The 23988-nt window shown below is 46.2% G+C and overlaps 1 protein-coding gene and 1 long non-coding RNA gene across 2 annotated transcripts; both read right to left on the reverse strand.

The window, feature by feature from the left end:
- Positions 1 to 4456: 4456 nt before the first annotated feature.
- LOC125365489 lies at positions 4457 to 6578 on the reverse strand. The gene is made up of 3 exons (XR_007213707.1): positions 6568 to 6578; positions 5627 to 5632; positions 4457 to 4580 (listed from the first exon to the last, which is right to left on the reverse strand). It is a non-coding gene; the product is annotated as an uncharacterized LOC125365489 (long non-coding RNA).
- An 816-nt stretch (positions 6579 to 7394) lies between these two features.
- Pipox (pipecolic acid and sarcosine oxidase) lies at positions 7395 to 23382 on the reverse strand. The gene is made up of 8 exons (XM_048365596.1): positions 23193 to 23382; positions 20900 to 21048; positions 11326 to 11539; positions 10389 to 10571; positions 9469 to 9615; positions 8961 to 9119; positions 8319 to 8394; positions 7395 to 8050 (listed from the first exon to the last, which is right to left on the reverse strand). Exons 1-8 carry the CDS (start codon positions 23304 to 23306, stop codon positions 7920 to 7922), a joined length of 1173 nt encoding a protein of 390 aa, XP_048221553.1. The 5' UTR covers positions 23307 to 23382; the 3' UTR covers positions 7395 to 7919.
- Between the last annotated feature and the right edge of the window lie 606 nt (positions 23383 to 23988).

The following is a 23988-nucleotide window of genomic DNA, read 5'->3' on the forward strand; positions in this document are numbered from 1 at the left end:
CGAGTTCAAGGCCCAGGACTGACCATAAAAAGAAAAAGAAAAAAAAAAAACCCACACACAACAGAATCCAAACAAGATTAAGGAGCTTCTAAAAGACAAAAACAAACAAAAGAAAACCTGTGCTCTCAGCCTTCCTGCTTAGGAATTTTGATTTAACTGGCTTTGGGTGGGGCCCAAGCATCATATTTTTAAAAGCTCCCTAGGTAGCTTTAATGTGCAGCCAGGGTTGAGAAATGCTCTACATTTCCCCCACGCTAGGAGGCTCCTGCCAACTCCTCCACGTCCAGGTTGTTAAATTCTTCTCGGGGATTCTAACCATTCTACCAGGCAGTTCCCAGGGCTGCGGGCAGTGATGTACTGCCTCAGACAAGAGGAAGGTGGCTCCTCTCTCCAGGTACGCTCCAACTCTGTGGACATCGCATTCCCCCTCCAAACTCAGACATCATGGGTGCCTATTCCTGTCTTTTTCTCCCCTAATATGCCTAGTGCTTGTTCTCGCCTTGCAAGCTTAGCAGATTTTTTTTTTTCCTTCCGTGAAAATAGCAAAATTCCTGCCTCAGGAAAAAGTGAGCACTTCCCCCGGGGCTGTACGCATTTGGCTGCTCAAGTGGAGCTGGAGTTGGGGAGCTAGAGCTGAACTACAGGCCTTCTGGGGGATTGGCAGCAGATGTAAGGGAAACGAGGATGTGAGTGGGATTTGAATCCAGCACTTTTCAGGGAATCTAACGGCGTGCTCGCTTTAAAATGTGAGTCTCGTGTGAGAGAAGCATGCCTGCGTCCCTTGCTGCCTGCCTAGGCCGAAGGGCAGCTGTGAGCCTTCCTTCCCAGGACTGTTTCTGCGTTTGGACTCCCCTACCCCTCCACTCCACTTGTCTTTCGGATTCCTCCCTTCCTCCTGTGTCCCCCCACTCCATGCCTCACTGAATGTTGGTGAAACAAATCTAGTCTAAAATAATGAGCAATCAACTACCCTGATGCTTGGGGCAGGCTGGGCAGAGCTGGGGGAAGGGGTAGGGAGCTGAATCATTTATAAAGCTTAATAAAGATGCAGATGAGCAGTGCTGTGTAGGAACCCCAGAGCTGGGTTTATTCATTATTCAAAGTTATGTAAATGCCACTGGGTCTTGCATGTTAGAATTCTGCCCCTTGTCCCTGTTGCCTCCTCTAGGCTGACAGATGCAGCCCACCTTGTGCTTCCCCCTCAAATGTCTGTTGACCTACTTCCAATCCTACCTCCAGGGTAATGAGAAGCCTAGATTCCTCCTAGCTGGCACTCTTCTGACATTTTGCCAACTGAAGGCCCTAGCCTTCAGGTGAGCCTCCACAGACCTAAGAAGAAGGAAGGGCTTGTGGATGTTTAAGATAGTCCAGAAAAGAATACCCAAAGAGCACTCAAGTACTTGCTTTAACATCTCACATATCTGCCTATAGGATTGATTTCCCTAACCTAAAATCTCTCTTGGTGCATGGAAATGCCCACCACTGAAATAACGAAATTCTCATTCATCACTCTAAGGAGTGACATACAGGCTGGCATGGTGGAACATGTCTGTAATCCCAATCATGCAAGAGGTGGAGGAGATTGGGGGGATTGTGATTGAAGGCAAAATTGTTAGTAAGATCCCAACTAACAAGTTGGGCTTGGAGCAGTCCATAGAAATCCCAGCTCTGTGGGAAGTATAGTAAGCGAATCATAATCTGAGATTGGCCCTGGGCAAAACTGTTAAGATCCTACATGAAAAATAATTAAAGCAAGAAAAGGGGGATGGGAATGTGGCCCAAATAGTAGAGCATGTGCCTAGCAAACAAAAAGGCCTGACAGCAACCGCCTCACCCCCCCCCCCCAAACACACATACACACTGACCCAGCCAGGTACTAGTAGCTCAGCCCTATAATCCTAGCTACTCAGGAGGCTAAAATCTGAAGATCAGGGTTGGAAGCCAGCCCAGGCAGGAAACTCTGTGAGACTCTTATCTCCAAGAAACTACTCAGAAAAAAGCCAGAAGCAGTGCTGTGACTCCAGTGGTAGAGCACTAGCCTTGAGCACAGAGAGGCTCAGGGACAACACCCAGGCCCTGAGTTCAAGCCTCAGGGATAGCAAAACAAAAAGGAGAGAGAGAAAGAAAAGTTTGCTACAGTCCATCTCCAAAATACTCAGAAAAAAAAAAATACCACAAAAACTGGAAGTGGAGGAATGGCTCAAGTGGTAGAACACTAGCCTTGAGAAAGCTTTTGCCTTTCCAGACAGTTGAACCTCTTCCAAATTAGACTCACAACCATCACAGCCATCTCTTAAGCTCAGCTTGTTCCAGGATACTAAGTTCTGCAGAGGGGTGAGCTAGAATGAAACTCTATTTATCATCTACCCCCCCCCCCCGCCGACTACTGATTTGTGCCTCCCAATCGCCTAGCTCCTAGGACAAAATGACTTTCCCCGACTCTCCTACACCAATCTTTCCCTATTTCCCCATCAAGTCCTCATTTGTCAGTTTGGTGAGACTGAGAAATGAAGAATTGGGTCAGAGTGAGCAATGGCATCGATTGCCTCAGCTCTCCCTCCTTTTCTGGCCTGGCTCTCCTCCCCCCCCCCCCCCCAACCCCAGCCTATTTTTAGCCTGCCTCTGTTTTCCTTAGTCAAGTTGCCAATCTCAGGCCTCTTTCCCTTCATTGCCCTTATCTCTCCCCTGCAGCCTGTGCAGACCCCAGCTTCCCTTCCAGAGGTCTCTTATTGCCTGCCGATGGAGTCTGATTCTCTTCCATCTTGAAGATACGTAAGGACTGGCTAGCTACGTTCAGGTGAAGAGAAGCAGTGAGATGATGCCATTTGATCTGTTTGGGAAAGCCCTTCAGTATCACCAAAGCTCTTTCCTTCTGCTTTGACTGTGCGTGTGTACGTGTGCATGCACATGAGTGTGTGTGTGTGCTAGTGCTCAGACTTGAACTCTGGGCCTGGACACTGTCTTTTAAGCTTTTTTACTCAAGGCTAGCACTCTACCACTCGACCCACACTACTACTTCCAGCTTTTTGCTAGTTAATTGGAGATAAGAAGTCATATAGTCTTTTCTGCTGAGGCTGACTTCAGATCTCAGCCTCCTGAGTAGCTAGAATTGCAGGCATGAGCCACCAATGCTTAGCTTTGCATTGGCTTTTGATTTCCTTATGCCCCTCCATCCACTCCCCATATCTCTCCGACTCTTATGATCCCACCCCACACTAAGAAATGCTCACTTCCTCCCCCTTGGGTAGTCTGGGCTCATTGCCTTGAGCTTCTGTGGTGTGTAACACCCCTGTAAGGCCTTGCCTACCTTTTTTTTTTTTTTTTATCACATTGCCCGTCTCTCCTTACCATTTTCTGCTCCATTCTTTGCTGACCCCACCCTTAACTGTGCACTCATCCCACCCTGATAACCCTGTTCCACTTGCTCCTTCCTCCCTGGTGCTCATGGGTCTGCTTCATGAGTGCCTTACCCTGCTCAGACAGGGCTTGGTAGCATCCCCCACTTGTCCTTTCTCAGCCTCCAGAGACACTGGTCCTCTCCTTTAGCTGCCAGTGACAAGCTGAAGAAGGCTGCACATTTTGGAAGGGAATTGCAGCTGGCTGGGGGAGGAGGACTGCAGCTTGGGAAAAGGCAAGGGACCACACGCAACCCTGAAGACTGGAGCAGGAAGAAACATTCCTAACCTACTTTCTCCCGACTTTGTCAGCTTGAGAATTGCTGGAACCACATGCTGATCCCTCTCTACTTATCTCCCTGGCTCCCTCAGTAATAACACAGTACTTTGCTTTATAACTCATGACATTCTTTTCCCTCCCTCCCTCCCTCCCTCCCTCCCTCCCTCCCTCCCTCCCTCCCTCCCTCCCTCCCTCCCTCCCTCCCTTCTCCCCCCTTCCCCTCCCCCCCCTTTTTCTTTCTTTCTGTCAATACTGGATCTTGAATACAGGACTTGGACACTTGTTCCCAAGCTTCTTTTATTCAAGGATGGTACTCTACCACTTGAGCCATGGTTCTACTTCTGGCTTACTGATGGTTAATTGGTAATGAGTTTCACAGACTTCCCTGTCCTGGCTGGTCTTAAACTGAGAATCTCAGATCTCTGCTTTTTTTTTTTTTTTTTTTTTTTTTTTGCCAGTCCTGGGGCTTGAACTCAGGGCCTGAGCACTGTCCTTGGCTTCTTTTTTTTGCTCAAGGCTAGCACTCTACCACTTGAGCCACAGCGCCACTTCTGGCTGTTTCTATATATATGTGGTGCTGAGGAATGGAACCCAGGGCTTCATGTATACCAGGGGAGCACTTTACCACTAGGCCATATTCCCAGTGCCAGATCTCAGCTTCTTAAGTAGCCAGGATTACAGGCATGAGCCACAGCATGTGGCAGAATGGGAATTTTTAAAATTGTGGTAGAATATATATAAAAGTTACCACCTTAGCCATTTTTAGATTTATAGTCAGTGGCATTGAGTATATCCACATTGTTACACAGCTAATTTCCAGAACTCTTCATCTTATGGAATAGAAACTCTATACTCATAAGCAAACACCCATTTCTTCCTCTCAACTCCTGACAACCATGATCCTACTCCCCTTTTCTACTACATTGACTAGTGGACCCTTAAAAGCAGAATTGTACAGAATTGGTCCTTTCATGTCTGGCTTTTTTCACTTAATATGTAATACCCTCATTTCGTCCATATTGTACCAAGCATCAGGCTTTCATTCCTTTCTAAGGCTGAATAATATTCCATGGTATGCACATAGTACATTTTGTGTATTCATTCATCTATCAGAGGATACCTGGGTTGTTTCTACCTTTTGGCTGTTGGGAATAATGTTGCTGTAAATATAGGAGAATATACATATCTTAAAGACTGCTTCTTTTTTGCAGAACAGGGGTTTAAAACTCAGGTCCTCATACTTGCTAGACAGGTAAGTGCTCTCACATTTGACCCACTCTGCCAGCCCTTTGTTTGCTGGTTCTTTTTTTTTTTTTTTTTTTTGTACCAATCCTGGAGCTTGAACTCAGGGCCTAGGCACTGTCCCTGAATTTTTGTTTGTTTTGTTTTTGCTTTGCCAGTCCTGAAGCTTGAACTCAGGGCCTGGGCGCTGTCTCTGAGCTTCTTTTGCTCAAGGCTAGCATTCTACCACTTGAGCCACAGCACCACTTCTGACTTTTTCTCTTTATTTGGTGCTGAGGAATCGAACACAGCACTTCATGCATTCAAGGCAAGCACTGTACCACTAAGCCATATTTCCAGCCCTGTCCCTGAGATTTTGTGCTCAAGGCTAGTGCCCTACCACATGAGCCATAGCTCTACTTCCAGGTTTTTGGTAGCTAATTGGAGATAAGTATCTCACAGAATTTTCTGCCTGAGCTGGCTCTGTACTGTGATCCTCAGATCTCAGCCTCCCAAGTAGCTAGGATTATAGGCCACTGGCACCCAGCAGTCCTTTATTTTTTGAGATAGGGTCTGTCTTTATGCTCAAATGGACCTGGACTAAAGTCTTCTGGTTTGTGCTTCTCTGTAGCAAGATGACAGGTATATACCATTGTGCCTAGCCATTGATAATATGTAGTCTTGTGAACTTTTTTTTTGAGGGGTGGGGAGGTCAGAGCTAGTCTCAAACCATGATCTTCAAACCTCCACTTTCCAAGTAGCTAAGATTACAGGCTTGAGCCACGATAACTGGCACCTAGAAATAGATTAAACTAAGGAATATCTTTTTTTGTTGTTGTTACAGTGCTTAGCACTTAGTAGAGACCAAATGTTTATTTATAAATGAATAAATGGCTGATGCCTGTGGCTCAAGCCTTTAATCCTAGCTACTCAGGAGGCTGAGATACGAAGATAGTAGTTCAAAGCCAGCCCTGGGAGAAGTCCAAGAGACTTTTTTTTTTTTTGCCAGTCCTGGGGCTTGAACTCAGGGCCTGAGCACTGTCCCTGGCTTCTTTTTGCTCAAGGCTAGCACTCTGCCACTTGAGCCACAGCGCCACTTCTGGTTTTTTCTATATATGCAGTGCTGAGGAATGGAACCCAGGGTTTCATGTATACGAGGCAAGCACTCTACCACTTGGCCATATTCCCAGCCCATCCAAGAGACTCTTATCTCCAATTAACCACTAAGGAGCTAAAAGTGGAGCTGTGGCTCAAGTGGTAGAGCACTAGTGAGCACAAAAAGCTCAGGGATAGTAAGTACCCAGGCCATGAGTTCAAGCCTCAGGACCAGGACCAAAAATGAAAGAAAGAAAGAAATGAATGAGTTGTCTTATTTGATAGTCATAATGCCCATTAGTGAGTGTTATTTCCATTTCAAAGAAGTTCAAGGCATTGTTCAGACAATCAGTAGGTTTGGCATAGAGTCAACAGCATTGGCTTATCGGCTTCGCTTTTATAACTCACTGAGAAACTGATATTGATTTGTGTGCCTAGACCTTTAAAGACTGAAGAAAATCAAGAGTAATTTCCTAGCTAGGCACTGGTGTCTCACTCCTGTCATTCTAGCACTTGGGAAGCTGAAATCTGAGGATCTTTGTTCAAAGCCAACACAGAAAAGAAAGTCTATGAAACACTACTCTCCAATTAACCATCCCCAAAAAGCCAAAAATGGAGCTGTGGCCCAAGCAGTAGAGCACTAGCCTTGAGCAAAAAAAAAAAAAAAAAAAAAAAAAATCCCAGGAATAGTACCTAGGCCCTGAGTTCAAGCCCCCAGATTGGCACAACAACAACAACAGTCGTTTCCTGTGTGCTGTCTTTTCTTTGGGAATGGTTTGACTCTCATTCCCACTACCCGTTCTTCCCACTCAGGGACTCCTCTTTACGTGCACCCCATCCAGCCCCAGCTTTTCTCTCCCCATAGCATTTAAAATCCTCTTCCCTTAAATGGAACTGGCCCAATCTGGAGGGCCCCCTCCTTGGTATCATGTGCACCAGCCTTGGCTGAGTCCCTGTTTACACCCTTCACCCTCCACCCACCCTGGGGTAGTTATGAGCCTGTTCTCATCCAAAGCAATTAGTGCAAGGAGGCCAGCCGACTCCGTGCTAATGCTGTTTCATTAAGTGGGAGCAATCCTAATGATAATAAAATGGCACATTTAACATTCAAACATTGAACAGGGTTTCTAAGCGAGTGTGTCTCTCTCTTTCTTTCTGGTATAACAGTTCCATCTTCATAAGGACCTGACAATACACCTTAATGAGAGACTGGGGAGCTGAGCTTCTTTACAGATCCAGGGAAAAGATGAGGATGAGACAAAGAATCAGAGGAGAGGGTTGCAGTACATCAAGGGAATCAAGACTCTATGGATTCCTGGGGTAACAGATTCTGTGGTGATAATTGAGATAATTAGAGCCTGTAAGAAATAAGGTCACATGGAAAAGAAAGCCCACCACAGGCATTTATGCAATGCCATTATTTATTTGTTTATTCAACAAATCCTTTCCAACAAACATTATTGTGCAGTTGAGGTTTTATAGGAGTTGATGATGGAGGATGGTTCTATTTTAGGAAAAGAAACTACAAGAGCCTGCGTGATTTGTAAGATATCAAGTCTTTTAGCCTCCCCTGGGCAGCTTTAATCAAATCCATCCCAAGTTCATCAAATGTCCCCAGCAAAGGGAATTTTAGCAAGTGCTTTGGTTTTCTGAGCCAGTCCTGGTGTCCCCCACCCCCCAACTCTGTACTGTCTCATCGCTCTCCAAGGTCCCTGCTACTCTGTGATGATGAATGTCTGATCGATATTCTGGGAACAAGAAAGGTGTTGAAATTGGGGATGTGGGAGGAAAAAAGAAAAGGAGATTCACTTAGTGTTTAGAGAAGAGTCAAGGAAAGTTGGGGAGAAAAGAAAGGAGACCTCTCAGGGTCATTTCCTTCATCTGAGAAGTCTTCCTCAGAGGCCTCTGAAGAAACTACTGGCCAGGGTTCAAAGATAGGCTTTGCCCAGGCCAGAGAAGCGACTGATTCGAAAAGGTGTCAAGTCATAGGATGGTGTTAACTTCATGCTTAGTTCATACAAGATCTTCCCCACAACAGGGGCCAGCTTAAATCCATGCCCTAGAGAGGAAGAAGGATAGTAGATTGTCATACGGCCTTGGGGACTGAGAGACTAAGTTCTCCTGAAGTTGTCTAATTACCTAGGCAGGACTGCCTTGTCTCTTTCACACCCCAAACCCAGAAATTGCCTCCCATCATGAGTACTCCTCTGACCGGCCAGCCTTCAGCACTTGCTGGAAGCAGCTAAGCATATGCAAAATGCCATTATTTGCCCAGCACTGAAGTAGGTCAGCTTGAGGATACCCCATGTCCCCTTCTGAGGCCTTACCAGAGAATCCAGCGCCAATGACAATGTTGTCATACTTTGGGTGGCAATCAAGAATGAAATGCTTGTCAGGAGTGTTCTAGAAAGAAACAGTCACACCTGTCTCATTTGAGGACCAAGAGCAAGAGGAAGTATAGGTTCCGACGAGAGGAAAGGGACAGGATTTCTTTCCAGACTGATAGAATGGAGCACTGGCCAGCTTCCTGCGTGCCAGTGCCCGCTCTGCTTGTGCAGCCTTTCTCATTTGTCCATCTGTCTCTCTCCTCTTCACTGAGCTAAGAACACAGTAGGTGCTCAGTTCATTATATAAACTACCTTTAGCCAAGATGCCTCAGGCCTTGGTGACATCTGTCTCTTCTCTTTGTCCCCAAGGCCTGCTCAACTGGAGCATCTTGCCAAAAAATCTTTTAGAGCTCTTCTGGGAAATACAGTGAGGGACTGCCAGGCTTAAGCCTAGTTGCCTAATGAAAAGGCATATGAGGGGAAAAAATCTCTAATGGGCCCCCCATCATGTGGCAGTAAACCAACCCACAGGAGTAAGTGAGCTTGTTTAAAGTCACGTACGATGTTCAGGGTCAAGCTGGGCCAGCACAAGGCTTGTCTGTCTCCTGCCCCTGCTCTCTGGAGCCAGCCCAGTTCTCTTACCGTGTACATACAGCGCTCCATGATGTCTGGCTCAGGATTCAGGTCAGGTAAGTAGTCTCTGACAAAGTGCCTTAGGATCTGGATGTCTGGGATGTCTGAGAAGGCTGTGGGGCAGTCCCGCTTGTCAGGGTCCACATTATTTCCGTAATGATAGCAGACCTAGTCCCCATCAGAGCAGCGTGAGCAGGAATACTGGCCTTCCACACACACTCACCAGAGAAGGACAGGCTAGGACCCAAGGATGTCTCCATCCATCATCACAGCCTTCCCCAGTCCCAAAGGATGCTGTGGTCACTTGTGATTCCTAGCAGAGCCCTGCACCCACCCCGTGTTTGCAAAAGAAAAGCATCCTTGGCTGGGCCTCTAGGCAGCTCAAAGCAATAGTGAAGAGTGAGGCAGGCTCCTGCTGGGGCCCTTGGAAAAGGGGAATTCTGGGAGAGTCTGGAAGCAGCTAGATAGAGCAGCTATACCATGGGTACCTGGTAGCCTTCTCTGACTTTTCACCCACCTTCATCAGCCCTGGGTACTCCCCTGAAGGGATCCCATAGATATGATGGGGAGCCATGTCCAGGCCCAGGATGCATGGAAATGCCTGGGACACACTGTAGCTCCCAGAAACCTTCTCTCTCCAGTAACACACATTGATCCGCAGGACCTAGAGTCACAAGAGGAAATGGAGAATAGATGCTTGAAACCAAGCTAGGTGCTGGTGGCTCATGCCTGTAATCCTAGCTACTCGGGAGGCTGAGATCTGATAATCCTGATTCAAAGCCAGCCTGGGGAAGGGAAGTCTGTGAGATTCTTATCGCCAATAGTCCACCAGAAAACCAGAAATGGAGCTGTGGCCCAAAGTGGTAGAGCACTATCCTTAAGCAAAAGAGCTCAGGAACAGCTCCCAGGTCCCAAGTTCAAGCCCCATGACCAACAGGAAAAAAAATAAGAGGAGTGAAACCATGGAGCTCTATAGTCAATGAGCTCAGTTTCTGCTGCCCTTTCATACATCCATCTTTGTTTTATTCAGTTATCATGGTATTTACTTACTCTGATGTTCAAAGATCTCCAAATTTCTGTCTCTTCTTCCATTCTTACTTTTCTCCCATAACTGCACCCCATGTCTACTTCCCTCTCTTTTCAGAAGTTGATAATACCTCGTATTTATTCAATGCTTACTATAATCCAGTATGTCTCCTAAGGGCTATACACACTGTATAATTTAATTCTCCAACAGCCTTTTGAGGTAGCTATTACTCTCCATATTGATAAAACTGAGGCTCAAGGAGGTAAACTAGTTTGCTCAAGGTCATCCACTAATAAGAGGCAGATACAGGATTCAAAGTCAAGGTTCATCTCCAGGATTCAAAGTCAAGGTTCATCTGCTTTCAAGGCTCCTCTTAAGTATTGACTCTTAAGCCTCCAGCTTGCCCTTACCTGGAGAGGTAACTCAATTCCCAGAGGACTGAGGAGGTTCTTGGTCCAAGGACCAGCTGTGATGATCAAGCTCTTGGCTTGGTAGCTCTTAGAGGTAGTCTTCACCACAGCTGGTTGCCCAGGTCTTATCTCCACCACTTTCTCTCCATCACACATTTTGCCTCCTAGCTGGCGAATTGCATTCTGACAGGGAAGATAAGGGAATGGTAAATTGGTTATGTATGTACTTAGCCCTTTTGGACAAAGCCTTTCACTTAAGGCAGACAAGAGAGTACAGAATCTAGACCTTCCTCCCACACCCCACTATTTGACAAGGCCAGCCAGGGTATATAAAAATGTCCTGACACAATGGACAATCCCAAAGCTGGCAGGACAAAGGTCCTCAGCTGAAGCTGAATCCTGGTGGCTCACACCTATAATCCTAGCTACTCAGGAGGCTAAGATCGGAGGCTCCCGGTTTGAAGCTAGCCAGCCAGGGCAAGAAAGTCCCTGTGAGATTCTTTTTTTTTTTTTTTTTTTGGCCAGTCCTGGGCCTTGGACTCAGGGCCTGAGCACTGTCCCTGGCTTCTTCCCGCTCAAGGCTAGCACTCTGCCACTTGAGCCACAGCGCCGCTTCTGGCCGTTTTCTGTATATGTGGTGCTGGGGAATCGAACCTAGGGCCTCGTGCATCCGAGGCAGGCACTCTTGCCACTAGGCTATATCCCCAGCCCCCTGTGAGATTCTTATCTCTAATGAACCACCAGAAAACTGGAAGGGGCACTGTGGCTCAAAGTGGTAGAGTACTAGCCTGAGCAAAAGAATTCAGGAACAGTGACCAGTCTCCGAGTTCAAGCCCCACAACCACTACCAACAACAAAAGGCTGTGACTGGCTAATGGAGGCTCCAGGATTCCTGGAGCAGGGTGCTATACTGCCCTAGTGCTGCTGTGTTAGTCACCTGAAGGGCACTAAGGGCCTTGTCCGCATAGAGGACACCTCCGGTTTTGTCCAGGAGCCCCACTTCTCCCCTGGTGAATCGAATGTTGGGGAAATGTTGCTTTAACTCCTCGGGTGAAAGATATTGGTGTTCGACTCTTTGTCTAGACAGAGTGTCCTGGATTGTCTTTAATTCTGTATTCTCCTTCATTCCCAGAAACAGGAGTTGAGTTGGCCTGTTAAAAAAAAAAAAAAAGCTATTTGACTAAAGGCATGTGCCAGGGTCCCATCATTTGCTTTCATTCTTCATCAAGGTACCAGGTCAAGGGCCATCAGGCTTGCATTCAGATAATGCATTTAAGTGCCCAGTTTTTTTCCAGTCCAAATTCACTCTTCACACTTACTATTTTGTCCCTCCATCCTGCCCTTGACCACAGAGATTCTAAGTCCTCTTTCATTTTCCACATCTCCCCCACCCCCTCCCCTTCCTCCTCCTCCTTTTTGTGCCTGTCCTGGGGCTTAAACTCAAGGTTCTAGCTTCTGTTCCTGAGTTCAAGACTAGCTAGCACTCTACCATTTAGGCCACAGCTCTACTGGCTTTTTCTGGTAGTTTATTGGAGGAAAAAAGTCTCATAGACTTTCTTGCCCTGGCTGGCTTTGAACCATGACCCTCAGATCTCAGCCTCTCCAGTAGCTAGGATTACAGGCATAAGCCACCAGCACCCAGCTCATCTTCCACATCTTGAAAGTAATAGTTTTTTTAATCTATTTGATTTCTCCCCTTTCCTACTATCTCCTGATCCATTCATCAGATTGACCCATCTGTATTCTGTATTCTACCACCCTTTCTCTTTTCCTTTTCATGTCATATATCCTTTTGTTCCTGGTGCGTGGCTGTTTGTCTCTCAGTTTATGCCCAGAGGTTGCTTGCTTTGGGAAAGGATCCTAATTGGGAGCTCTGACTCTGCTTCTCCTCCCAAGATCACCTTGGTGTGACCTTGATCTCTGACTCACTTTTCAGGGCCCCAGTTCCTCCTCTAGAACACTTGCCTGTTGGACTCCTAGTGGTTCTACATCAGGATGGTATCTCCCAGCCTTCTTAGGGACAAGTAGAAATGGTATGCACCATTTGTGTCATTGTCACAATGTCTTGGGCTACCACTCACATTGATTTGGCAAGGGTCAGGAATGCCACACTTACAGTGCTCAAGGTCATCCCACCCACAATGCAACAGCACTTCCATCACAAGCACATATGCCAGTAGGTGGTCTTAAGATTCTAGCAATAAATTCAGTGATTCTCTGATTTTGTTCCTCCCTGCGCCTCCATCTATCCTACTTCATAAAGGAGTGGAAGCAGTTTCTCTTTCATGCTTCTTGCCCCTGTGTCACAAGAGACCAAAGCTCCCTTTGGGGAGGAAACTGTCCAAACAATAGAAAGGTCCTTCTGATCCTTGGGACCATTCCTGTGGCTCTGCACTGGCCAGCTACAGCCTGGTGCACCACCCCTAGGTATGCGAATAAAGCTCGTAATAGCCTATAATGGAGTCTCATGGATATTACATGCTTCCAAATCCCACATTATCTGGTTGGGGGATTAAAGAGAAGATTGGGAGGGGGGAGGGACACAGCAGGCCCGGGGGCCGGTGTCAGTACACAGAGCTGCGCAGCGTGCCCAATCCATTTGCCACGGCCCCCGCCTACCCGGCATTCACCACTGGTGAGATAGCAACGCCAGCTCTGCCTCTTCAAAGCTCAGCAGAGGAGAGACGCTGCAGAATACTCCAGCCAGGAGACACTCTTTTTTTTTTTTCTCCTAAGGCCCCAAATAGGACTTCAAGTTGGTTCTCAGGTCAGAGAAATTTGCCTAGTAAATGTTAGGGTCAACAAGGTAATTAAGAAGCCACCTGAGGGGCAAAGGGATTGAAGAGTACAGCTCAGTAGTGGACACTTGCCTCCCATGCTTAAGTTACCCAGGTGATGTTTTTTCTTTTATTTTAATTTAGTGCTTTTTTTTTTTTTTTTTGGTGGTGGTGGTGTTGGGAATTGAACCTAGAAACTTAACCACGCTAGGCATATTTAACATTGAGTGGTACCTGCAGTCCCTGAAGTATGTCCTTGATCCTTCTTCCTCTCTTACACACATACAACCCCTTTCTGTGTATGCCAGTCCTGGTCCTGAGGCCCAAGTGCTGTCCCTGAGCTTTTTCACTCAAGGCTAGCTCTCTACCACTTGAGCGAGCCATGTCTCCACTTCCAGCCTGTGTGGAGAGTGGGGTGTGAGGGGGTGAGGAGTTAATTGGAGAGAAGAGTCTCACAGGACTTTCCCACCCAGGCTGGCTTGGAAGCATGATCCTCAGATCCTGAGTTTCCGGAGTAGCTAGAATTACAGGCATGAGCCACCAGCACCCAGCTTCCACTTCCATTTTTTTAACTCTAGAGGATCTGAGGGCAGACCTGCTTTACATCTCACCTAAATAGAACCAATGTCAGACCTCTGGCCCGGAAATGCCACAGCATCATTCTAACCTCTGCCTGCAAGATAGCACCCCTGGTAGTACCCCTGGTCTCTGCTATTTGGTGGGATTTCTTTCCCCTTTTTTCTACCTTTCCTTCCCTCCTACCTTCCTTCTTCTCGTCTTCCTTCCTTCCTTAACACAAGAACCCTTCTTACAGAGACATACTGGATGGGGAAAATGAACTCATGCCAAGACAATGGGAAAATCTGTCGAATTATGAAATGCTGAGTGATGTTCTAATTCCCAAGCTGTCCTGCGGTGGATGTAGCGGGAGCTCCCCAACCCTAGGAGTAATCAGTGAGCTGATTCTGCCGGTGAATGTAATTGTGCCGATTGTAATCATTTTGCTCCAGCTCTCTGCCCCTGTGGCATTTATTTCTTAGTCCAGATATTGATCTAACAGTGGGAAATTTTCTATCTGAATTTGTGATGCTGGACCCTCCCCTAGTCCAAAGACGAGTTTGGGAAATTCTCATTTTCCGTGGATCACAGCTGAGCTATTTGGCCTGAGGGAAACCGTGCACTGCTGGAGAAATGCCTTGGATCCGAGAGAGATTTTTGACCATTATGAACAAATCGGAAATAAATGTAAAACACTGCCAGGAAATGCAAAGGCCTGTCATTATGGGAGATAGGTGAGAGGCTCCTATGGGAAATGCTCAGAGAATTGGAAATCAGTCAATCAAAACCAGGATTCAAGAACCAGCCTTTTCCCTCCAGTATGAAGATAGATGACTTCCATGGGCAGATTGAAAATCATTTAAGTGCTTATTTTCTTAATAGCTTTTCCTAGATCCCAATAAATAGACTGCTCATTCGGCATCAATTTCTCACCTCTGTGCTCCAGGCCTTCCCTTCATCTTTTTCTTTTCTTTTTTACTTAAACCCAGGTTACAAAGTTTAGGAAGGAGAAAAGTTGGCAAGAGACAAAAAGATCCACTGAGGTGAAAAAATAACCAGGAAATGACTGGTCAGGGCTGGCCTAGAAAGGAAGGTTTGAAGCCAGTGCAGGGTTGCCAGAGAACCCTAGAAAATTTGCAGCTCCCACCTTCCAGAATGCCAGTCAGCTGAGACCAGCCATTTGGCATGAACTACAATATACTTTCCTCCCAACCTCAGTGTGTTCTGATGCTGGGAGAGGCCATTGAAGATTCCTCCCAAGGGCCTTGTTATTGACTCCATTATGGCCCTGAGGATGGAAGGAACTGGGGATTGATCAGAGATTTTTTTTTTTTTTTGCCAGTCCTGGGCCTTGAACTCAGGGCCTGAGCACTGTCTCTGGCTTCTTTTTGCGCAAGGCTAGCACTCTGCCACTTGAGTCACAGCGCCACTTCTGGCCGTTTTCTATATATGTGGTGCTGGGGAATTCTTGTATATTCCATATTTCCAGCCCTGATCAGAGACTTTTGAGCAGCTACCAGCTTGGGACAGGGTATAAGATGGCCCCAGGAGAACCTGGCGGGGGGGGGGGGGTTACACAGCTCCCCTTGAATCTGCCATCTCCCATTCCAGCCTCCTTCCTTCCTCCTAGCTGGGTTCAAAGTGCCAGGCAAGGCAGCTCTGAGAGTCACCTTGGGAAAGGGACTTGGTAATGGCTGCTATCTTTGTTGGTTTTGGAAGAGCTCGGTGTTTCATCTTCAGCTCAGTGGGCCGAGGTGGAATTGGTTAACAAAGACTGCTCCAGGGAGGGGATGTGGCTGACAAGCCAGACACTTCGCAGACACAGGAAGCAGCAGCTGCGGAGGGGGCCACCAGGTTCTGCCAGCAGCTGTACTGCCTACGGCTGTGATCTTGTCTGATATTGTCAGCGAAGCAGGGGCAGCCCAGGTCAGGAGCTGGATAGTAGGACTCAAAGGGAGAAGGCGGGGCAGGAGAAAAGATAGGCCACAGAGCTGGGCTTTGCTGTTGGTATCTGCATCCTGGCTGTACACATCACAAAAGATTCAGACCTTGTGATCTGACACATGTGTCATTGTCTGTTCCCAGAACATATGCAAATATTCGGAGTACACCCGTGTTTAGTATGCATTGTCACTGGAAGCAGCAGAACCGAATAAAAAAGAATTGGACAATCACCTTCACTAATAACTCCTAAAGGTTTTGTTTTTCTTTTTTAATCAAATGGCATTAAGCACGCTAATTTCTATCAATTACATTACACTACCACACTGGTACTTCTAGGAGAATCTAGAGAGAAATAAGCACCACAAAGATGATGAATCCTTTAGAAAATTAAAATGAAGAGTAAAAGTAACAGGGATGTAAATAGCAGTTAGCCCAAATGTAGAGTATGTCTTGAGACTGGGAAATACTAGTTTGATGTTCCTACTCAGTAAAAGAACTAAGAAATTTAGCATTCTTAAGTAAATTAGGGTAGCCATAACAAGAAAAGATTTGTTGACTATAGAGTAATAACAACAATAATTATAATTCTTAGCATTCTATAGGTTTTTAAAGTACATTCACATTATTCTTCATTCATCATAATTGGAGCTATGAGACATCCAAATAGTCTTAATACAGGATATGATATTTCCCTGTCTTTTGTTTATTTGTTCTGTTTTTGTGCTGATACTGGGGCTTGAAATCAGAGCCTGGGTACTATCCCTTAGCTTTTGCGCTCAGGACTGGTGCTCTACCACTTGAGCCACAGCTCTACTTCTGGCTTTTTGGCAGTTAATTGGAGATAAGAATCTAATAGTATTGTCTGCCCTGGGCTGGCTTTAAGCCATAATCCTAGCTTGATGTAAGTGGCTCATACCTGTAATCATAGCAACTCAGAAAGCTAAGACCTGAGGGCTGGGAATATGGCTTAGTGGCAAGAGAGCTTGCCTCATATACATGAAGCCCTGGGTTCGATTCCTCAGCACCACATATATAGAAAAAGCCAGAAGTGGCACTGTGGCTTGAGCCTTGAGCAAGAAGAAGCCAGGGACAGTGCTCAGGCCCTGAGTCCAAGCCCCACGACTGGAAAAAAAAAAAAGAAAGAAAGAAAGAAAGAAAGAAAGAAAGAAAGAAAGAAAGAAAGAAAGAAAGAAAGCTAAGACCTGAGGATCACAATTCGCAATTCGAAGCCAGCCAAGGCAGGAAAGTCTGTGAGACTCATCTCCAATTAGCCACCAGAAAACCAGAAGCGGAGCTGCTGTAGAGCACTAGCCTTAAACAAAAGTGCTAAGGGACAGAGCCCAAGCCCAGAGTTCAGGCCCCACAACTGAAAAAAACAAAACAAAACATAGTCCTTAGAGCTCAACCTGCTGAGTAGCTAAGATCACAGGTATGAGCCACTGACACTCAGCTGATACTTCCATCTTTAAATGGACAGTATCAGTCTTTTGAGCTGGCATGATTTAGACATGAGCTTGTTGGATGACAGGGAAATAAGAGGCATAAGCAATTTTGAATTATCTTTTAGACTATGATCTAGCAAACAGATCCAGGGACAAAATTTGACTGCTTGTTAATATTTGATCTACAAGCCTAGATATTAATCCTTGATTCAAAAATCAATAAAACAATAACATTTCTCAAGACACAAGGAAATTCAAATTGCAGTGTCCAGAAATAAAATTTTATTGGAACCCATCCAGGTTCATTTATTTACATCCTGTCTGTGGCTGCTTTCACACTACAATGGCAGATAGAATAGTTGCAACAGAGACCATATGGTCTAAAATACTAAGTTGCAAAGTTCCAGAAAAAAGTTTACAGGATTCTAGACTAAAAGTCTAATGACTCTGATTTGCACTAGTGCACTGAGACCCTTCTTCACTGGGGTGAAGGAATGGACACTAGCAGTCCCAGCTAGTCAGGAATCTGAGGCAGGAGAGTCACTGGAGCCTCAGTCCTAGAGCATTTTGGATTTCAGATTTTTAGATTAGGAAGGCTCAACCGGCATCAAGTACTCAGAACAGCTCCTAGTTTCTGATTGTGAGAGCTAAATTGATGGAAGTGGTGATTTTCCAGGTACTGTTTTAAACCATTACATACTTATCTTCACAACAGGTCCATGAAATAGATGTTATTACCCCCACTTTACAGGTGAGAAAACTGCCTCCCAGAGGTTAAACAGCTTGCTCCAAACTACACAGCCAAGCAGGGTGCCTGTGGCTCACACTTGTAAACCTAGCTACTCAGGAGGCGGAGATCTGAGGATCACAGTCGGAAGCCAGCCTGGGCAAGAAAGTCTGTGACATTCTAATTTCCAATTAACCAGCAGAAAACCGGAAGTGGAGCTGTGGCTCAGAGTGTGGGCGAGCACTAGCCTTGAGTGAAAAAAATCAGGGACAGCACCCAGACTCTGAGTTCAAGCCCTACAACAGACCAAAAACAACAACAACAACAACAACAACAACAAAGCTACAACTACACAGCTAAGTGCTTAGGGTTGAACTTTGAACCATACCTGACTGATTTCAAAGTCCTTCCAAATGTCTGACTTCTGGCCAAGGAAGTTTGTGAGATTATGAGAACCTCCGCCCAAGTGCCCCTCCACACTTTTCTGTCTTGTGCAGTCATTTCTTTCTTTTTTTTTTTGCCAGTCCTGGGCCTTGGACTCAGGGCCTGAGCACTGTCCCTGGCTTCTTTTTGCTCAAGGCTAGCACTCTGCCACTTGAGCCACAGCGCCACTTCTGGCCATTTTCTGTATATGTGGTGCTGGGGAATCGAACCCAGGGCTTCATGTATACGAGGCAAGCGCTCTTGCCACTAGGCCATATCCCCAGCCCCGATTTTTCTGAGATATCTGTAGTTGCCACAAATTTTTGTTTTCTCCTGCCCTTCTTCTTCTTTTGTGTTGGTCATGGGACTTGAACTTGGGACCTACACACAATCCCTGAACTCTTTAGCTCAAAGCTAGCACTCTGTCACTTTGAGCCATAACGCCACTTCTGGTTTTCTGGTGGTGAATTGGAGATAAGAGTCTCACAGACTTTCCTGCCCAAGCTGTCTTTGAACCTCAATCCTCAGATCTCAGCCTCATGAGTAGCTAAGATTACAGGCATGAGCTGCCAGCAACTGGCTTTCCCTCTTCTACCTAATCCAATGGACCCAGGGTGGGTATGGCTGGTAGAAATGACCATAGTTACTGAAAGGTGCTACATGTTTCATAAGTCTCATTTAATCTTCATAACACCCTACCTAGGAGAAAAAGTATCTCGGCAAGGTAAAGAAATTGTAGGGCACAAAGTCAAAACTGAACAGTTTGGAAGATTCCAGGTAATCTCTATGCATATCTATGTTGCCTCCTGCACTGGTAAGCGTGGCCTCTGAGGCCTTGGGCACTTCTCCTAGCACAAGACGCTCAGCAGTATTCGCACCCAGCTGCCAGAGAAGTGGCCCTTTGCCAGGCCACCCCTAATCAAGGCACACTTCTTTATTTGGATGTTGGGTGCATTAGCTGCCATCTGAATAAATCCTTAATTAGCTGCCCTGGCTGTATTTGCATAATGGATTTCACTTTGTTCTTAAGTTAATAGTGTTTTTGCAAAACCATAACCTCTTGGTTCCCAGCCATTAAAATGACTGCCACCCTGTAGGGTAGAACCAGGGTTATGTAAAGGAAGTTCAGTTAAGAGTAGCAGAGAAGGTGGGGGTTTTGGCTGACATTGTATGACATTGCATGACAGGTTATGGCTGACATTGCATGACATTGCATCTCTGAGTGTTTGAAAGGTCAGTGATTGAGGAGTCCAATGGATTGGCGATAGCAACATCAAGGTAGCTTGCCATATTCCCAGCAAGCAATCAAACCTGAGGGGCATCCCCATTTTGTTCCCTTAGGAGATTGTGTTAACAGAAGATAAAACGAATTTAGAGGTTTGTTTGATGGGTGAAGACCCAGAATTAAAAGTTAGGCTGGGTAATGATGGCTCATATCTATAATCCTAGCTACTTGGGAGAGGCTGGGAATCTCAGGATTGTGGTTCAAAGCCAGCCTGGAGAGGAAAGTCTGTGAGACTCTTATCTCAAACTAACCACTGAAAAGCCAGAAGTAGAGGTGTGGCTCACATGATAGAGTGCCAGCCTTAAGTGAAAAAGCTCAGCGATAGTACACAGGCCCAAAATTCAAGCCCTAGAACTGGCACCCACACAAAGAAGTTGGGACACTATTAAGAATATAAAGGACCAAGAATCCAGCTAGGTATAATGGTACATGTTTGTAATCCCAGGTACTCAAGAGGCAGAAGTAGGAAGATCTCCATCTGAGGCTGGCCTGGGCAAAAGCATGAGACCCTATCTGAAAAATAAACTAAAGACAAAAGGACTAGGAGGAATGGCTCAAGTGGTACAGTGCTTGCCTGGCAAGAGAGGTCCTGAGTTCAATCCCCAGTACTATGAGAAAAAGGGAAGGAAGGAAGGAGACAGAGAGAGAGAGACAGAGAGACTGAGAGACAGATAAAGAGAGAAAGAGAAAGAAAGAAAGAAAGAAAGAAAGAAAGAAAGAAAGAAAGAAAGAAAAGAAAAGAAAAAGAGAGAGAGAAAGAGGGATGGAGGGAGGGAGGGAGGGCAGGAGGGAGGGAGGAAGGGAGGAAAAAAGGAAGGAAGGAAAGAAGGAAGGGAGGAAGGAAGGAAGAAAAGACAGTCATCTTCTCAGCTGCAACCAGGCCCTAAAAGAGGTCTCCAAAGAGATAGAGATTCAAACTCAGAAGGCTTCATGCATTCCTGACCAGCTCTGACTATCTCACCAATGATTTTCCCAATACAACTTCTGCTAGCTAGCTTTGGACACAATATCCAATCCAGTCCTTGCATTTCAAGTGTTCACACTATGCCCCTCCACACTTTGTGTGTGTGTGTGTGTGTGTGTGTGTGTGTGTGTGTGTGTGTGTGTGCCAGTCCTAGAGCTTGGACTCGGGGCCTGAGCACAGTCCCTGGCTTCCTTCATGCTCAAGGCCAGCACTCTACCACTTGAGCCTCAGCGCCACTTCCGGCTTTTTCTGTTTATGTGATGCTGAGGAATCCAACCCAGGGCCTCATGTATGCTAGACAAGCACTCTACTGCTAAGCCACATTCCCAGCCCGCTCATAGCACCTGTAGGTGTAGCCCTCCTTGATTCACAGCATTCTTCCCTTGCCCACCTGTGCAGTTGGTTTCCAGCTTCGTGCTCCAGCTGGGCCCACAGCTGATAGCACTCATCCATCATCTGTGTATAGAAGTCTTCAACGTATGCCTTCCGGATTATGCGGCTCTGTCCATGGGAGCTTCCTCGGGAGTGTGGTAGAAAGAACTAAAAATGGAGATCAAGAGAGGTAATGGAAGTTATTGCCCCATACAGTGTACCCCTCTTTAGGAGCGATCTCACCATGTGCTGCCAACTGGGAGCCACGGATGTTCATCTCTCACGTATATCATCTCTCCGGATTCTCTCTCTGTGGCCAATTTACTGAGCTGGTGATCATGATAGAGGGCTCGCAATGGCACTAACCTAGGCTTCCTTTTGGCAAACATCGCTCCCTTCTATAATTCCCTTTGTTGGCTAGTCTTTTTTTTTTTTTCAAATTTTTATTATCAAACTGATGTACAGAGAGGTTACAGTTTCATACGTTAGGCAATGGATGCATTTCTTGTTGTTGGCTAGTCTTCAATCATCCCGATACAGTCTCACCTGATTTAGACCCATGGAGAAGTGGATTTCGAAATTTCCAGATTATTCTAATCTATCCCCTTTATTTTATGGACAAGGAAAACAAAACTATTCCTCTCGGTGGCTTCAGATTACTCAGGATAGAGGAACTACCTTGGGATTTAACAAAAGATGGTGTTTCCTGACAGGATGAACCCGCGAAGCCCTTGGGATTTGGGCAAACTGAGAAAGAAATGAAGACCATTTCTAACTACTCCAACTCATTACCAAGAGCAAACATAGCCAGCCTGGAGAGCTACAGGCAGAACAGAAAGGGAGAACTCACTGAAGTAGAAACATCTACAAGTGCACTCTGAAGAACTCTGCAGATACACAGGACTCCAGTAGATGCAATCACTAAAGATGTAACCTCAGGAGATCACCTTTTCTTTCAGAAAGAATAAGACCTGAGTCTTACTTCCAGTGCATCAAGTAAGGAGCCATCCAAAGATGGCTTTAAAATCAGAAGCTGGGCTGGGAATATGGCCTAGTAGCAAGAGTGCTTGCCTCATATACATGAAGCCCTGGGTTCAATTCCCCAGCACCACATATATAGAAAACAGCCAGAAGTGGCGCTGTGGCTCAAGTGGCAGAGTGCTAGCCTTAAGCAAAAAGAAGCCAGGGACAGTGCTCAGGCCCTGAGTTCAAGGCCCAGGACTAGCAAACAAAAAACAGAAGCTGCCAGGGGCCAGTGGCTCATGCCTATAATCCCAACTACTTAGAAGGCTCAGATCTCAGGATCATGGTTCAAATCCAGCTGGAAAGGAAAGTCTATGAGACTCTCATCTCTAACCACCAAAAAGCTGAAAGTGGAGCTGTGACTCAAGTGGTAGAGTGCTAACTTTGAGTAAAAAAGCTAAAGGAAGGCACCCAGCTCCTGTACCAGCACATAAAAAAACAAAAACAAATAAAAGAAAAAGAAACCTTTTTGTTGGGTTCTAAAAGAAGAGGCTGGAGGGAGGGGGGTATGAGGGACAGGGTAACAAACGGTACAAGAAATGTATCCAATGCCTAACGTATGAAACGGTAACCTCTCTGTATATCAGTTTGATAATAAAAATTTGAAAAAAAAATAAAAATAAAAGAAGAGGCTGAGAAGATGCAGGAAAGAGCCCTATCTTTTAGATTGATACATCAGCCTTTGCCTCTAGGCAAAATTATGTGATTTTCTTGGTGCTGGTCCTGGGGCATGGACTCAAGGTCTGGGCACTGTCTCTGACCTTTTTATGCTCAAGGCTAGTGCTCTACCACATGAACCATAGCTCTATTCCAGATTTTTTGGTAGTTACTTGGAAATAAGAGTCTCACAGACTTCCCTGTCCAGGCTGGCTTAGAACCAAGATCCTGAGAGCTCAGCCTATTGAGCAGCTAGGATTAAAGTCACGAGCCACTGGTGCCCAGACAAAAATTATCTTTACTTACAGTGACCTAGAGCAGAATTGGTTATTTTTGTGGGCTGCATCAGACACTTGGGCACAGAAGAGGTAGGGTAACAAGAATAATGAGAACAGTGCCTGGGATACTTCAAGGGAGGAACTAAGAGACGGTAAAAGCAGGAAATAGACCTAGAAACTCTACAAGAATTTGAGGGAGAGTGGGACTTACTTTGAATTGTCCTGAAGCCCACCAAGTGGCTAAACTACAATGCCAAACTTTGGCCTCCCCTGTTAGCCTGTTCTGCAAAAGCCTCCCTAGGGAAAGGCAGAGGGCAGTCATTAAGGTGGGAAAAGGCAAAAGAGACGCAGTACCTGCTCCAGCAAGAGGACCCTCTTCCCATGTTTGGCCAGGTGGTAAGCAGAGAAGCAGCCCTGGATGCCTGCCCCGATCACAATGGCATCCCAGAGACCTTTCTGAGCAGTCATGATGCCCACGTAACACTCCAACTACAGAGTCCACAAAGGAGAAGACAAATAAAAGCAGCTCTGAGCTACCGGAGGAGGAGGAAGGCAAAGTTCAACTTGGCTAGTGTTTCCACAATGCCCTGAGGCTGTGCCCTTCTCTGTCCCTCCTTCTATCCCTCCCCCAAAGCCTGGTACAGGGCTTTGCCACTGCCTCCCCTGCAGAGCAGAGCTGGGTAGACTGATTTGTAAAGTTCAGCCCAGCTCAGCTGCCAGCCCTCACCCTTGCATCCCTCTAGCTTTCTATTCCTGGCTCAATTATTGTCATGCAAATGGGCTCCTTCCTATGCCACCTTCCTGTCTCATTATGATCTTTGTCTCAGGACTTCGGCCTTAGAATTTCAATGCCTCCTAGACCAAGCTGGGCACCAGGAATGCTGCCTCCCCCTGCCGGCTTTTCTCTCTCCAGCCTGATTTCCTTTAGACATTCTGCAGGGCTAGCTAAGAACCTGGCAGGATGCCCAGGGTAAGGTCCATCTCCCTAAGGGGAGGTGAAGTCAGGGGGTAGACACAAGGGCCAATTGGGAGGGGAGATTTGTGATTATGAAATTATTCTCAGCATGTTTTACTTTCATGTTGCAAAAATAGGGGGGCAGGGAATAAATGGTCCTTTAAAAAAAATAGAAAGGACAGAGTGCGAGAAGGA

This window comes from Perognathus longimembris, chromosome 17, assembly GCF_023159225.1.
Source record: "Perognathus longimembris pacificus isolate PPM17 chromosome 17, ASM2315922v1, whole genome shotgun sequence".
NCBI classification, from domain to species: Eukaryota; Metazoa; Chordata; class Mammalia; order Rodentia; family Heteromyidae; genus Perognathus; species Perognathus longimembris.

Bases quoted from the DNA above. Each gene is read 5' to 3' on its own strand.
- Pipox (XM_048365596.1), bottom strand. From the start codon at position 23,306: ATGACTGCTCAGAAAGGTCTCTGGGATGCCATTGTGATCGGGGCAGGC. The intron at 21,049-23,192 runs GTACTGCGTCTC...CTCCATTTTTAG, and splicing joins GGGTCCTCTTGCTGGAGCAG to TTCTTTCTACCACACTCCCG. The intron at 10,572-11,325 runs GTGACTAACACA...CTTCCCTGTCAG, and splicing joins AGGCCCTTAGTGCCCTTCAG to AATGCAATTCGCCAGCTAGG.